The following is a 17,095-nucleotide window of genomic DNA, read 5'->3' as shown; positions in this document are numbered from 1 at the left end:
CATGTTGTGTCAGTAGCTGCCATACGTTGCCGAGAGACATTAGTTTCGCCGACAGAATCAAGCAAGTCATTTTATAAGACCATGTAAAAACCTAATGCTCTATACGTAAGTTTAATGCTGTTTCCAATTGACGCTAATATCCATGCCTGTGCACAAGCAATCGCTTGACACACATTTCTACTTCTTCAAACTCGCTCACTCGCTAAAATATGGTGTTTCATGTTTCATTTCTCGAAACCTTGGGCCATGAATGACATCATTGTATCTATACAACCTGGTAGGCATCACACAGTACGCGGGCGTTTTTGCATTTCGCTTGCATTAAAATGTTGCTGCCACGGACGAAATCCGATTCGTTTTCTCTACCTGTCAGAGCAAACGGATTCTATCATTTACGAATACAGAGGCAATTAGTTGGGCCTGCATTACCATTTTTCTTCCTCTTTTCTTCAGTGTGCTATAACTTAATGTCAATTCAGCACAATAACTAACAACGCTCCATGTCACTTCTATGTCCCGTACGCTTTGCGCTGTTAATTTTTATGCCAGGAAGGACCAACTGGGCTGGCTAATTAGGCTGTCGGCGCCACAGCATTAATCAAGTAACGAAAGTCCGCACCGTGTCCAGGCAGGAGCGATAAAAGCCCGCTGCCTTCCTCAGCGAGACGTGTTGCGCGAGCATCTTGGCCGACCGGACAGCCCGACGGAAGGACTCCTCGATCCCGCGCTGAGCGTCAGCGACGGCGCGCTCTTCCAAGGGACGCCCTCTAAGCACCGTGCTGCGGCCGTAGCCGGCGCACACGTGGGCGCGAAGGTCGAAGCATGGGTCGGCGCCGTCATCCACCGACTCCTCCAGTAGCCGAGATACCAGGCGACTCTCCGACTCGTGACGGCGCAGCTTGTCGCCACTCGCTTTACTCTTTGCCTTCTTTGTCCGTACCGTCTGGGAAGACCGAAAAACAATGAGTGGTGTTCAATGACAGCGTTGCACTTAAAAGACTGCAGCGGCTACGTGCAATGAGTACGGCTATTGAAAGCCAGTCGTGGAAGCGGAACTGACTACTTACGCTCTGCTGAACTCGTGAAAAAACCTGGTCAAGTGAGATAGGAAAAGCGGATGGGTCAACAAGAACAGTGGTCCGTTTGGCTACTGTGGAGATCATCATAAGCAGCAAGACACACCCATTGCGTGGCAAAAGCCTTTCCCACATCCCACCAATTTCAATACACTATAGCGCAGCAAAAGACGAGGACACAAGAGCGAGAGACGAACACCACTCTTGTGTTCGTCTTTTCGCTCTTGTGTCCTCGTCTTTTGCTGCGCTATAGTGTATTGGGATCATGTACCAACAAGCCCAAAAAACCACGCTACTGACCCACCAATTTACCCGGACCTAGCTGTGCTAGCTGAATTCGCTTGGCCACCACAAACGTCTCAACCTCGTCCGCCCACTTACCTTTCTGCCGCCCCCTGCCACGCTTGCCTTCCTTTGGAATCCAATGTTTTACTCTAACGACAGTTAGTTATCCCCCCTTCGCATTGTATTGCCACGTGGTGTTCGTTCGCCAGGACAGAGTCATGGGGGCGTCGACGGCAAAACCACGCAGGCCAAACCGGCTGTACGGGCAATGACGAAGGCTCACGATGGAAACGGAGTGGTCGGTTGTTGGAAGTCCTCCAGGCGTCGCATTTCGTGGGCTTGAAGGTCGTTCGTAGGCCTGGCGGGCAAATGTCAAGGGGCGGCTTTCGGGAATAGGATGGTAGCGGCGAGGGCTTGGAAGGTCGCGTCGGGGCGTAGGACGACGTAACGCGGCGGCATAATTTACGGTCTGTGGTTGAGGAGCGGTCGTTGGCGTCGGTATTGCACCAAGCGCCTGCTGTACTTCGCGGACAATGTTCGTAAACGTGGCTACTTGGGGCTTTTCGGGCGATGGTAGTAGGATGGTCATGTGGGCTAGTTGGTAGTAATTCCTATTTGGTAGAACACAGCGCTAGAGGACGGCGGGAAAAAGACCAAGATGCACAGAGACAAGAGCTGACTAGCCACTAGTTGCGAGTCAGCGCTCGTCTGTGTGCATCTTGGTCTTCTGTCCACCGTCCTTTATGGCTATGTTCTAACAAATGCGGATGATGGCAGTAGCCGGAAAAGTTCTCGGATGACTTCGCGTATAAGGTCCCTCTAGATATCTCCGCTCGCAGATGTGCCATTGTAGGGGCTCGTGCACACGTCTTGAAGTTGTCGATGGTACTACAGCATTTGGGAGTCCATGGCTTTCTCAATTAATCGAGGACGCTTCCATTTCAAATTTGGCCGCGGCTTTCGGTGGACCTCTGACGAGGCCAGCAAAAAGCGACTCTAACGCCTTGCATCGGAAATTTTACTTTCTCTGATTCTGTCATGTTAGGGTCGGCGGGGCGGAAGAGGCGCTTCATTTCCTTAACGTAAGCAAGGGCTGGTTCATTGGAAGTTGGAACTTTTGATTGCAGGAGGGACTGCGCTTTTTCTTTCCTAAAGACGCTGTGAAGCTCTTCAAAAGCTCCTCTTTGAATGTGTCTATAGTGCTTTAAAGATGCCTCATGATTTTCAAACCAAGTTAGCGCAGATTCCTGAAAAGCGAAATAAACTTGCCGCATTTTTGCTGCGTGGTTCCAGGTATCCAGATTCTGGATACCTGGAACGACGCAGCAAGAAGTCTGGCAGACTTCTTCATTTTAATTGAACAGTCCATGGAAGATCGGGGGCTCTCGGGTCGGTCTGCACCAGGGGTGGTTTCTCTTCGTCAGACATATTCGGGGGTATTCCACGTTGACGAAGCTCAGCATTTCTACTACCATATGTCACATGATGGTGACAATGCCGTATAGGCTATAAACGAACAGACAGGTGTAGTTTATCGAGCTGACTTGCGCCCGCAAAAGAGCTATGCTACTCAGCGGTGGCTAAAGCAGCCAACGTGCTCGCTGGTCGTCGAACAGAGAATGTCTGTTGCATTCGTCAGGGCTCAAGTTAAAGTCGGCGCAGAAACATCTAGGTAAACAAGCCAAGGAATACTAGAAAAGTTTAGAATGTTAGGGAAACAGTTATATTCGCCTGTGATCATTCCATACTAATCTCGGAGTATCCCGCGCTGCACAAAGCATGAACAAAGGGCGCAAGATCGGTTCGTGCGCTACAATCACAGTGATAAGGCCGCACGCTGGCGGCTGTTGAAAACAAGAAATAAAGGTTCGCGGCAATATGTTCTGCCCTAGCCATCTCTTCTTGATTTGACCGAGACTATCTTTACCGTGGAGATAGAAATCACTTCTCATGACGAAACCGATCGAGCTGTTTACGCATATTGCGAGCAGTTTTATTCTGAGGTTCTCTTTCAGAGTACTTGCTCACTTCCTATTCTTTAATGTTGTCGTGGTCCCCTTGTCTCATACATCATGATTCCCGACAGATCCTGCTCCTTCTGAGTAAACTGCCTTCGTTCTACAGTTATCATCCACTTCTCAAGGAGTCTCGATTGGTTTGTTCATCCGACCACCCCCGATCTATCTTTCGATGACACTGGTCACATCTAGTAGTGATCAAACTCACTTGACAACTTGTCCTCTACGGTCCTCAGTCCTAACCGTTTCATGTTTTTGGCGCCTGTCCAGCCATCCGATTCTACGAGTCATGACGTGGACAACGTTGTCAAGACTAAAATAAATCTTGAGGCTGAAGGCATCGGAATGGTCACATTGCGAAGCACTCAGGTCGACGTCACAGTAATTTCCAAGAACCGATCTTGACCTAGCCGTATTAAGATGATTCACGCCCCGATCACAGAGTTACTCAGCAGAGAAATCCTCATGGCAAACTTACCGGAGTGGACGCGGACATTTGTACGGAGGACTTGATTGGTGCCCTAAATCGCCGGAACCCATTACTAACCCAATACCACCTGTAATGTGTATTTCCTATAAAAGAAAGAGGTGCACTTATTATGCGCACGTTACTGAAGTGAATCCTGATGCGTTTCGCATCCTGATAGCAGCCAGAAAAGTCACTGTGGGCAGGACGTAAGTCGTATAGTACTCGAGGATATACATGTTCTTCTTTGTATACACAGAGGGAAGGCTGCGGCAGTGTCGCTATGGTGGCTAGTGTCGCTGCGGGAGACTTGGAGGCAATGGCGGTGGCCGCGGTGCCCTCCTCTCACCACCTTCCCTAATACCACGCGTGTAAGCTCGCGTGATAATTACGTGCGGCCGTTACAATTGCACAGGTAATTGTGCATTCCTACAAGAGCTACAATATATAATTCAGTCAGCAATTCAAAGCCGGTTTGCCATTGCGGCAAGTTCTCTATCGTACGCATAATGAGGATGAGGAGGAGGAGGAAGAGGAAACTTTATTGAGGAGAAATTCATCATCATCATCATCATCAGCCTGACTATACCCACTGCAGGGCGAAGGCCTCTCCCATATTTCTCCAATTAACCCGGTTCTGTGCTAGCTGCATCCACTTGATCCCTGCGAACTTAACCTCATCCGCCCACCTAAATTTCTGCCGCCCCCTGCTACGCTTTCCTTCCCTTGGAATCCAGTTTGTTACCCTAAGCGACCATCGGTTATCCTCTCTTCGCACTACATGTCCTGCCCATGCCCATTTCTTCTTCTTAATTTCCACTAGGATGTCAGTAACTTGAGTTATTTCTCTGAACCACTCTGTACGCTTCTATCTCTTAACGTTACTCCTACCATTTTTCGCTCCTTAACCCTCTGAGTTGTCCTCAACTTAAGTAGGACCCTCTTGGTTAGCCTTCACGTTTCAGTCCCATAGGTGCACGTACAGGTAAGATGCAACTTTTGTATACTTTCCTCTTGAGCGATACCGGTAAGCTGCCAGTCAATCTGCGAGTGCTTGCCAATTGCGCTCCATCCCAATCTTATTCTTGTTATTTCCTTTTCATGGTCCGGATCTGCGGTTACTACCTATCCTAAGTCGACATATTCGCCTACTACTTCCAGTGCTTCGCTACCTAATGTAAACTGCTGTTCCTTCCCGAGGCTGTTGAACATTACCTTAGTCTTCTGCATATTGATTTTCAAGCCTACCTTTATACTTTTCCTGTCTAGATCATCAATCATTATTTGCAGTTCATCCCCAGCTGAGTTACTTAGCAAGGCAATGTCATCAGCAAATCGCTGATTACTGAGGTATTCTCCGTCTACCCTTATCCCTAACTGCTCCCATTCCAAGTCTCTGAATACTTCCGGTAATTGATGTGTTGTTAAGGCGCTACCCTTGCAATCTCAATTTATTTTTTATTTGCTCCGCGGGGTCCATTCTGACAGTGACGTCATCATTTACTGCACCCCCCTCCCCCCTCTCCAAAAACTCCTTTCACAAAACTAGCTCTCGCAGAGGCAAAACGAGATTAGTTCAATCGCGTTGCATCCTTTCCGTTATTTTTTCGGAGAAGGGACGTAATAAGTTCATCCTTACCGTAGTCTTCTGGTAGTGCGGTGGCGATCGCCTGGAGGCCGTCGTGGTGTTGGTGGCTGCGATGGACACGATGCCGGCACCTGCAGCGCGGGAGACCGGTTTCACGACGACGGAATTCGGGCCCGAAAGGTTGGAAGTGAAGAAGAGAACCAGCAGAGTAACGACACCAGCCACGAGCGCGAACAAGGCGCCCTTGGCGAACAGGTCGTCCTCCTGGTACCAGGTCGACGTTACGGTCTTCCATCCGGGCATGGCCAAGCAGCGAATGGGAGAGTGGAGCTGACACTGCTTCTCTCGTAACACCTATAAGTCGCTCTGGGCCACACGTCCAGAGGCAGTTAAACGTATACGGTAGGTAATCTGCGGATGACGACTTTGCCACAAATGGAGACGGCAGTGCGTTACGCCATGAGCACGAGACGCAACGCGCTTTTTCTTCTTTGTCAGAACAACAGCCGCGAGCAAAAAAGTCGTTTGACAGTTGCCAACTTCTTCTTTTTGTTAATTTATTTCATTTTTACACGAAGTGGCTCTTCTTATAATAGCTCTACAATGCACGTCCTACCATTGAGGGGTTCCTCTTTACTCCGTGCGTATCGTCACAAGTGTAGTCGAAGACGCATGACTTATTTAGTTTACTTTAAGGTTATGAGTTTTTACGTCCTAGAGCAACTTTTACGACGGACGCCGTAGTGGAAGGCCCCGGAAACTTCTAACCCGCTGGGTTCTTTAACGGGCACTGACATTGCACAGCACACCGGCGCCTTGCTTTTCGCGTCCACCGAAAAGCGATCCTTTGGTACAGCAGTCGAGCGCCCTATAGCCGAAGCCACTGCGATGGGTCACAGGGCTTAGGAAGAAGTAACTGTGTTTGCTTGTCGGATTGTCATTTATAGTTTTTGCAGACATGACGTATGGGAGACGCGCGTGACACGTACCAGAGGGAGAGAGAGCTACGAACCTACCACATTAATAGTAATAACGACAATATTAATCAGTCTTACTACGTTCACTGCATGACAACTCCTGTTAACCAGGTCATGTGCTAGCTGCGGCCATTGGGACCCCGTAAACATCCCAATAGCCGCTCGCCTAACTTTCTGCCTCTGCCTGCGCGCTTGAATTCTTTCAGAATTCTTTTCGTCTCTCTTAATGATGTTTTTTCACACTTAAATGCAAAACGGCACAAAACTAGAAGAAATTGAGAAAATTGCAAATATATCCGTCAGGTGGAAGAGATCGAAAGTAAACTTATAATTGAAAAGACAAAATAAGAAGCAACGAAAAATATTGCGGATACCCATAAGGCGGGAGATGTAAAGTAAGCTGTCAGGAGAACGGAGGTGTAAGGTGGTAACGTTACCCTGTCGCCTGTGGATTTGACAAGCGAACGCCAAGCGTACGCAACTGAATTAGTGCCGCTATTTATAAGCCCGCGCCTGCTCTGACGAATAATCAGTTTCTAATAATAATTGAATAATCAGAGGGCCGCTCGGCGGTCCAATCATCATCACTAGCGTTGTTTCCTTAACCGTAGTAAAATGAGATGCAGCAGCGTTCATCACTTTGTGCTGCATGTTATGCGCAGACGTCATTTCGCAAGAGAGACAACGAAAGAACTTTTCAGTAAAGCAACTTCCAGAAAAGCGTCTAGCATACGCCGCAACAGTCAACCACCATAAACTTCCAGGTGACTCTCATGTAAACTATATAGATGATCCTTTGAATAACCAGACATCAGTGCGATTTGTGTGAACATCGACAATTCTCATATAAACCACTTTAAAAATGTGCATATTTTTAGTGCACTTGGCGTACCGGTCCGTTAGTAACCGAGAAAGAGCTAGATAGTAATTTAATGAGAAGAAAGGTGGAGAGGTCGGAACCGGTTATGCGGTAAGCGACTGAGCACCAATCGATGTCAGAGGCGCTGGTGAATTGAAAGCTGCAGTTAGTTGCTATTTTTATTTCCAATACATGAAGGAGACTGCGAAAAAAGGCGCTGCAAGGGGCTTAATTGTAAGAAGATGCAAACGAAAGTGAGTATTGGCTCCCACGCTGATTCTACAAGGAATGGGAAACAAAAGGCAATATTACGCCACATTTCAGCCCTTCAGGGCTGCCGTGTTCCACTGGCGTGCAGGCACGTGAAGGAAGGAAGAAGAGGAGAGCGAAAAGGCCAGCCACAGGGAGAAGGAACCGCTTTTCATCTGCGCTTCGAGCGGACACCGCCCAAGACAACGGAAGCCGAGGAGGACAAGTGAGTTTTCTCTGACATAAAATAAACGGTACACAACACGCCCGAAGCTACGTCACCCTACACCACGGTGGGCCCTACACGCACCACATCTCGCACCTGGAGTAAACGCGACTATACCGAGCATGTCAGACACCGAGAGCCTTACAAGAATCCCGGTCGACGTTAGCAGAGGAAAAAACTCCACTGTATCTGAAGAAAAACGTATGGTAGCCCCAGCCGACGTGCAGCCAGCGTCTGGTCCCGATGATGCCACTACAGCTTCAGTACCGGCTGCACATACCCGGGACACGGGTGTATCGCAGCGGCTGAGCTCGCAGATTTTGAACGTTTGTCAACATGACCCTCCGGAACAGCCATCAGCACTTACGTTCCCCGCCTCTTCTTCAACACAGAACCATGATGTAGCGGGCGCACCTCTCTTAGCATCGCCATCGAGTTCTACTCCGGATTCTCTGACGAAGACTGCACTAAGGCCAGACTATTCTCCCAGTGTCAGTCGGCCTCAGACTAGCCAGTCTCTGACGCCAAAGAAGCGTGACCACAAGTCAACGTCACGGCAGCAGCCCCTGACAAGCGTCACGCCGAAGGCGGGAGTTGCCAGCCAGATTCTTGACACGGTCATCTCACAGAAAGTACCACCAGTGAAGGCCGGCTACATGGACTTTTCTGCAAAGGTAATCCCATTTGCTGAAGCCAACAAATATCCTTCAGTGTGCACTCCTACAAGTGAAGGCCAAGTTTCCGCCTGCAAGCATATCGACCATTCAGGAGCCTTGCCACTAAAGCACTCGCACTCCGAAGAACGTCTAACCCTAACTACCGACACTATTTTGCCCAAGAAAACTCTGTCCTTGACTGAGTCTCTCATCACAGATCAGAAACTCTCTCTTGCACCCCGACGCTCCCCTAGCCCTACGTCAATTTGGAATCAAGAAGACACGTTGAGAAGCTTCGACACGACGCCGTCCGCGCGGGCGGCTGCCAAAAGAATCGTGTCCCTTGAAAGCGCCCAATCTGATCTTTCAATCGGCTCCGTCGATATCGGCTTTTTCTCACCCAAGCGAAGTGTTATTTCCGACTACATGCCTCAGCAAGAAACAGTCCAGCATGCGGACCTTCCCGGCCCTCCTGGCCTGCCATGGGCCACAATATTTGTCATTGGGCTTCAGCTGATGGCTCACTGGAAGTTCCTCCTAGAGCAATGCCCTAAACGACGAACCAGTGTAGCCACCATACTGCAAGAAGGCCGTTGGGAGCGCCTTGCGTTGGCCGCTTTCCACCACGACGACGTCGTGCACATCACGTCTAACGTGGTGTCCTTTCTCTTCAAAGGGCTCGTCCTGGAGGTTGCTCTCGGCACGATGCATTTCGCCCACGTGTTCGCGATCGTTGTCTTCCTTGTGGGCATCGTCAACGCCGCCATCGTTCAATATCTCCACGTCATCACCGGTGTGGCCTCCCCAGAAGAAATGGACTTGAATACCTTCGCTGGTGTCGCAGTGGCGCTAGAGCTGCTGCACCGCAAGAGGTTTCCCAACGTAACGGCTGACTTCATGCTGTTCGAGATCGGGGCACGACCGGTTCTACTCGTCATGTGCGAGATGACCATACTCTGGGCATGTTCGTCGAAGAACCTTTTGCCAGTGATCAGTGGCCTCATCGTCGGCTTCATTCTGGCTGAAACATCAGTGGGGGGGTTCATCGTCCGGTGAGATTTAAATTCAATTCTAACGCAAGTGTTCACAGTGTTTTTTGCCCAGTAACCTTCTATGGTTTTAACCATAATATGTATATTGTACAAAGAAACATTAGGGACGTGCACAATACACTTATTGTACGCATGATTCATGCATGGGTTCTCATATGATAGAGCATTTTAACACTGCATCTATATGCGAAATCGCTTGTACTATACGCTAACGTTAATTCGCATGAAATGCGCAGGTTTTGACCGCAGGCGGGGTACGCTGCTCTCTGCAACGTCTGACATTGACTATGTGGACCTTATCAAAATCGTGTATAGCTGCTTTTTATTTGTACTTGAATTCCTCTTCACGAATTTGACGTTTCGTCTCGTGTTTCGTTCCTCAGCTCTGCTCCCTATCTTTTATATTCAACCAACACTTCCCTTTAGGGCTCTTTTTGAATATTCCGACCATGATGTTGTTTGAGGGATAATAGTAATAACTGAATATGCATTGGAACTGGTGCACAGTTCAGCGCTCATTCTCTAACACTTTGGTGTTCATCGCACATATAAAACGGGTCGTTGTAAACATATTACCTGACCGTACATGTTAGGCGCTATATCTTCCGCTTAAATTTATGAGTGGCAGATTTTTATGTTTCCACTGTATGTAAAAAATAGCACAAAATATACGAAGGAAGAAAAGGAGTTCCTACAGCAGTCACCGGACAATCAACTAAGCTTTATAGACAACGTCTTGATAGTTTTAGAGCTTTCACCTAATTATTCCTTGCATGTGGTTGCAAATGCTGTCCTAGAAGCTTTGAAAAAATATCTTGCACTCGTCTTATGGAAATGAGTTCATTATGTAATTCAAACTGGTTTTATAACTTAACTCACACACCACGTCGATTGTCATTTATGTTTTTGTTTTTTTTTTTGTTTTACTTCGAAGCTCAAGAGCGCTGTTGCCTCACAGATCCATGCTTACAAAATGGTGCAAAGAGGAATTTCTATGAATCCTCTCCAAAATACGCTGAAAAAAAAAAAAAAAGTAACCCTCAATAAGTGTTGGCTCTCATTTACCGTTGTTGTAAGAAGATAAAACACTTTATTGGCGTTGGTTCGTTCCCCTTGTATGCATGCAAAACTGGCTGCAACCTCGACCTGTTGCAGTGCCCCACCTCCCCGGCACCAGCTCCAGCTCAGGGCCATTCCCAGGACTCCCGTAACGTGCCTTCTCGTCGCCTGTATCTGTGCCACCCACCTGTGCGGGCAGTTCCCAGAAACCTTCACTGCGGAGAAGCCGAACTGGATCCTCGCAGGTCCATTACGGCAACCATCGCTTTCCGGAGCCCTTTACGTGGGCAATGTCTACCACGTGGCATACATCGTCTTCTCGCTACTTGCTGTCGGCCACAGCCTTGAAAGAACTCTGGGCAGTTGCAGGTGAGGCTGTCTGGAAGCGTTGGAAATCAGGGAAGGATTATTCCACATACCTACATAGGAAAATAGTCTCGGTTTGAAAGAAACTGACGGAACTTTAATTTATATGTACACCGCTATATGTGCTGCTCATATTTTGAATCTCGTTGGATTTTGCGCAATATATCTGATGATTTTTGAATCCCATCTGTGAAAAGAAGCAACATCCCAGCTGAGTTTGTTGCAAAACAAATGCCTCTTCCATTGATGTCTATAAATCACCCGATCACACAGAGACTCTACCCCCCCCCCCCACCCCCCTGCCTCTTTGCGGGCCCCTGCTACGTTTCATCTTCCCTGAAGCCTACAATTAACTTGACAGCTCTTAGCTTATTCTGTATCCGCGTCATAAATATACCATGCACGTTTGTGCTTTTCTTGATTTTACGCAAGAATGGCAAACTTCTCTGCTCTCCAATAATTCTGCCCTCTTTGCGTCGCTTATCATATTTATTTTCATAACTCGCGCTGTGTTATCCTAATATCATACCTTTCGTTAGCAGATTTATGTCGCAATGGGGTCTTAAAATCACGCGCACTCGCATGAGGCAAAAATTTCTTGAGTTGCTCGGACGCTCCGTGCGGAGCAATGGAGCTACACACTTGGATCTCTTTCGCCTTGGTGCTGGCCGTCGCAGGTTTGCAGGCCTTGTCGTCGGGCTGCTGTTCTCGATGAGCGTGTTTGACGACGTTCTCTCCTTCGTCAACTGGAAGAGCCTGGTCGCGATCTGGAGCAACTCGGCGCGCCCAGCAACGATGGTACACACCGGTGACTGCGGCTGTGCCATGGTCGGCACGATATTGGCCCTCAAGGCCATCCACCACACCTGGGAGCCCCGCTCGGGGTACCTGATGGCTTCGTTCCCTATCAACGTGTCTTTCTGGCCTGGCCTCCTGCTGGAGCTGGCGCACCTCCACATGAACATGCACGATGGTGCAAGCTTCTGCCACGTGACCGGGGCTTTCTTGGGACTGACAACGGCGCACCTGTGGAGAAGGCACCTCCTCGGAATCGATACCTTGCCGGCGGTCGCCTCAAGCGCTTCGAGCCTCGGCCCTTATAGCGGCTTCGAGAGAACACCGAAGGACGCACCTCATGCGCACTGTAACTGAGTGGTGCTCTGCCTCGTACCTAAAAATTTTCAGAATGACGTTGATGTGATCTCTGTCCATGTGTAACCACGAATGTGTAATTAGCATACAGTTAGAAAACACGAGTGGTTTCTTTTATTGATGTTTAAGCACGCACGCGCATGTTTAGATATTACGGTCGTTATACGGAGGAAGGAACAGGTGTCCCATGTAGCACTACGTATCTACACACCCTCTTTTTATTTGACGTCCAGGGACGACAGATACGTCCAAGTTGCGAGGAACAAGAATATAAGCCCAGTGCACAAAGATATGCTTTAGTTATAATGAACTAGCCAATTCTAGTTCACTGTACTTTGGTCACTGCACTTAGGTACTATATCGTCGTGGCTCATGTAGAAGTATGCATAGTCGGTTTCTTCTGCATTAGTTTGAATTCTGGCGGTTCGCTGGAGAGAAGGTAGGAATGTATGTCATCTTTAGGGGAAAATAGCCTATCGTAGAGATATATTGTAGGGTAGGTGAATAATGTTTATTAAAAGGAGCTGGGACGAAGGCCTATTCACGGGTTAGGGGGAGTAAGAGAGGGAGGTCACATTGGGAGCTCAATGCTGGAAGAAGAGAGGGGGGGGGGGGGGACTGTTGGATAGATATGACTGTGTTGGATCGCTCTACATAAAAATTAATGGACAAAATACAACACATCACCCATCGGGATGGCGCAGTGGTTAGGGCACTCGACTACTAAGCAAGGCGCCCGTGTGCTCTGCGAGGTCAGCGCACGTTAAGAACGCCAGGTGGTCTAAATTTCCGGAGTCTTCCACTACGGCGTCTCATAGCCTAAGTCACTTTGGGACGTCAAACCCCACAAACCAAACGCGAACCAAAACACAGCAGATGGAGCTTCGCACACTTGCAGAGAAAGAGCGAATAAAGGCTGCAAATGTCACATTGTCACGTGGTGGTGACCATGCCGCACGCATAAAAGATTAGACAAGTACAGAGACTAAAAACAACTCTTTATTGGGTTGGCTTATGCCCGCAAAAGAGCAAACCCGGCGGCGGCGATAGCAGCAAATGTGCTTGCCGGTTGCCGAACTACTAATGCCTGTTGCATTCGGCAGTGCTCAATTTAAAGTGTGCGCTGCCCCGCCGGGGTGGCGCAGTGGTTACGGCGCTCGACTACTGTGCCCAAGGAAGCGGGATCGAATCCCGGCCTCGGCGGCTGCGTATCATTGGAGGCGAAGCGGAGTGGCGTCCGTGTGCTGTACGATGTCAGTGCACGTTAAAGAACCCCAGGTGGTCAAAATTTCCGGAGGCCTCCACTACGGCGTCTCTCATAGCCTGAGTCGCTTTGGGACGTTAAACCCCACAAACAACAGCAACAAAGTGTGCGCTGAAACATCTGGATAAACCAGCTAAGGGAAAAGTTTGAAATGTTAGGGAAATAGATGTGCTTGCACGCAATCTCTGCTCTGCATAGAAAATGATGAAGTAGCGTTTCTTGAGCATGAACAAGCAAAGAGCACTGGATTGTTCTGTGCGCTACGATCATAGTGATAAGGAAGAATTTCGGTGGCTGTTAAAAACAAGAAATAAAAATTTCAGTGGTTCGCAGCAATATCAACCGTACTTTTTGTCTGGGTCAGCGTAAAATGCTGTACAGATTTTTCCGCGGTCCGGAAAGATATTAAGGTGGCGCCTTCTAAAGTGACTTTAGCGCCTTCCAGCCCACGCCTCTCCTTAGCGCTGTCACTGGATGCCAATCATGCATTATACACTCACGCCAGAGAGCCCGCCTGCCTCCGATGTAGTGAGTGCCTTCAGCTTCCTTTAGTCCCTTGGTTCAAAACTACCCGCTTGACTTTCTCCACCAATCCTCAAGTCGTCTGTCTCTCAATCATTTCTACTCTTTGATAACTGAGCATGCCATGGCTGTCCGAAACACCCACTCTTTTCGGAGCCCTAAGTCGGCGGTTGAAGTGTCTTACATTGAAAAAAATGTTCATTTCCTTGCTTTGCATGGAGCAGTAAATATTTGTGGTGTAAAAATTTTGCCGGTAGAATTTTGTCCTCAATCACCCAGCCCAAGCCTCGAAAATACATTTGACATAAAAAAAAAAAAAATCCTAACCAGGTTGGTACTATGGCAAGATGTATAAAGCAAAAGATGATCAGAATCACGTCATCTGTGAATGCCCTTAGACTTCCTCAAAGGGAGGAAGCGTAACGTCTTTAGACCAATGGGAGGAGAAGGAGGAGGAAACACTTTTATTGTGTCTGTGTTCTTGAGTGGAGCCCTTTGTCCGGGGCCCCATGCGCCACATTTATTCTGCAGTCCCGCTATAGAGCAGCTGGCGCTGGTCTTGCGGTCTGATGCTGAGAGAGCGATCTTAGGAAAAATAAAGGTCTCTCAATCCAGAGTACTGTTCACCACCGCTATTTGCTCGGGCCGCTCGATCGGTCGACGCTGAGTGGTTGGCTCGGTGCTGGCCAAGGCTTGTTCTATAGGAAGACGGAGCGGGGAGATTTATAGGTGGAAAGGTGCGGTGTAGTGCTGTACAGGCTCACTTCAATAAATCATGCAGTTGATAGTCAGCGCTGTTCCTGTCTACTCGCTTTGTCTTTCGTTTGCTGCGCAGTGTGTTTTTAAAAAAAAATGATACACCAACTAGCTCAACTCTCAGCTTTGTTGTGTAAGAGTCGTAGAGGTAAATAAGAGTAAAAGAAAAAAAAAAATACACGAAGCGGTTTTCAGAAAGGATGACGGCAATAGTAGACGGCTTTTATTGGCACTTCCAGATGGCACCACACTTCATAAGCACAGGTAGTTGCCTGTTGTACGAGGCATGTGCGGGTGCTATGCAGACGCTTTTGTTTAGGAAGCGCTTCGAATTTGCAGTCGAACACACCCTTTGCATCCGTTGAACTAGTACTAAGCGCCGGTTCAAACACTGGGTTCTCGACAGGATCTGTAGTGCTCATCTCAGCAGTACTACTCTTGCTAAGGATTTCATAGTACTGCGTACAAAAGTAGGGAACCCAACCTTTTCATTCCACCTGAAGCGATAATCGATACTTCAAAAATAACAGCGCTTGTCCAGCTTGAACATTGTTTCACGGAATACGCAATCGTCATAATATCTGGAAGCTGAATATCAGACCTGCATACGAGAAAATTAGTTTGCTTCGGGCCCTTTAGCCCGCAGATTTCAAAAGTTGAAGAAATATACTCTCACCTTTCGGCGATGCAATTCTTGAAGCTCGTACAGCGCTTCCCTCTCCAATAGCCGCCTTCCAGATGCGAATTTTGATGGTATTTTAGGAAAATTAGTTGCTGTTGATCAGGCAAGACACTCATCGTTCGAATGGTCGCCGGAGTGTGTCGATGAACACACGATTAAAAAAGAACAGAGAGCACGTGCGCCGGCTACCTGCCTTAGGACGTTGGGAGACAGGCTGGTCCTCCAACTTTTTTCTTTTTTTTTTTTGGCGAGAATACGGAAGGGCGAAGGGGGGGGGGGGCGCAAAGCTCATTAGCTTTCTTCTGCACAACATGTTCAAGAACCAGTGAATGGGCTGTCCGTTCTTTTGTAAAATGGCACGATGCAGCTTGTGGACCGCTACCACTATTACGCTTTCAAAACAGTGCCAACATGCATGTAGCACGCTTCGCTCTCTGTCCTGGCTCCTCGAAGCATCCCCACATGAGACAAAGCGTGGGGTGAAGCGGCCACCCATAAGCACTGTACCTGCCTTTTCTTATTGCTCTGTTTCCGGCTTTGCGTACTGTGCCATAGGCATCGAACCGAAGTTCAGGTCTTCGACCCAAACTAAAGGAAGCACTTCTCAACATGCTCTCCGCAACGGTGCAGCGCACGCTGTTAGAAGTAGCGTGAGTGCAGAGGAGGCGAATGGCTAAGTGCCCGAGGCGCCCGCTGCTCAAAAGCTCCAGCGACCACATGGAGCCCAGGACCGGCTGGCGGCTTCCTTTCTCTTAAAGCGAAAACCTTTCTAGGCTCATGGAACGAAATCCTCTGCGCGAGAGTTGTGCGCGAGATCTGTCATATTCCGTGATAGTAATAATTGGTTCACAGGAAGGGAAAGGCGCAGTATCTGTCACACTTGTGTCCGTGGACGCCTGAACCGCGCCGTAAGGGAAGGGAGGAAGGGGGAGTGATTCTACGAGATTACTTCTAGCGTTCCTGTCATCTGCAATGCCACGCTTGAACGCGCGCCAAAGAACGCCACGAGACAGGAGCGATGGTGTGTCGTCCAAACACACTTGCCACAGAGTGCGTAACAGATACTGCGCCTTTCCTTTCCTGTAAACCAATTATATTGTTACGTGGTGGCATGACAAGCGATGGAAGATGGCGACACAACAGAAACAGAACGACGTGATGACATGACGATGAAATATGCTTTAATGGCCAGCGGGCCTGGCGCGAGCGCTCCGCCCCGCGCCACTGCCCGCTTCGTCATCTTCGTATAGCATTACCCGGGGCCATCGAGCGATCGTCCCGATCGATTGCTAGAAATCAAATCCATGACGTGACGATGAATACAGACGAAGGATTTGGACATGAAACGCTGGACACCACAATGAATGCGAAGATGAGATGAAATGCTTGCACCGGAGCATCAAGTCCAATCTTCACTGTTTGCCGAAGGCCAAGGCTCATGGACACGCCGAACGGCTTGGGCGGGGGTGCTGTCTTCGCTCGAGTGGTCGTGAGGTCGCTTGGTCGTGGGGTCTGTCGGGTCGGCTTTGCGCTCTTCCTTGTCGTCATGTGTTATGGTCAGGGCTGGGGACGGGGCTGGGGAGAGCGGCTGGTCGGGTCTGAGCACAAAGGGCTGGGGCAAAGCTGGGCGGCGATCTTCACGGGCTCTCGGCCGATGGACCCGGCGTATGGTTGGAAGCTTCGACGGTGCAAGGCGAGGATGGGGATGAACCGAACCTCCAACCAAATGTTACGTGGTGGCATGACAAGCGATGGAACACGGCGACACAACAGAAACAGAACGACGTGATGAAATGACGATGAAATATGCTTTAATGGCCAGCGGGTCTGACGCGAGCGCTC

General features: G+C 48.9%; 1 protein-coding gene across 1 annotated transcript in view; it reads left to right on the top strand.

Moving 5' to 3' along the window:
- LOC146178294 (uncharacterized) overlaps nt 1–12,578 on the top strand; it is a 31,820-nt gene extending 19,242 nt beyond the window's left edge. The window contains exons 2-3 of the mRNA XM_084578120.1: nt 10,608–10,880; nt 11,555–12,578. Of these exons, the coding sequence (XP_084434246.1) occupies nt 11,589–12,029 (441 nt within the window). The 5' untranslated portion in view covers nt 10,608–10,880; nt 11,555–11,588 and the 3' untranslated portion in view covers nt 12,030–12,578. The remainder of the gene's footprint in view (nt 1–10,607; nt 10,881–11,554) is intronic.
- The last annotated feature ends 4,517 nt before the right edge of the window (nt 12,579–17,095 follow it).

Source organism: Amblyomma maculatum, chromosome 9, assembly GCF_055883805.1.
Source record: "Amblyomma maculatum isolate TAMU_Amacu chromosome 9, ASM5588380v1, whole genome shotgun sequence".
NCBI lineage: Eukaryota > Metazoa > Arthropoda > Arachnida > Ixodida > Ixodidae > Amblyomma > Amblyomma maculatum.
The sequence above is the reverse complement of the archived record's forward strand: the minus strand, read 5'-3'. Positions and strand labels throughout refer to the sequence as shown.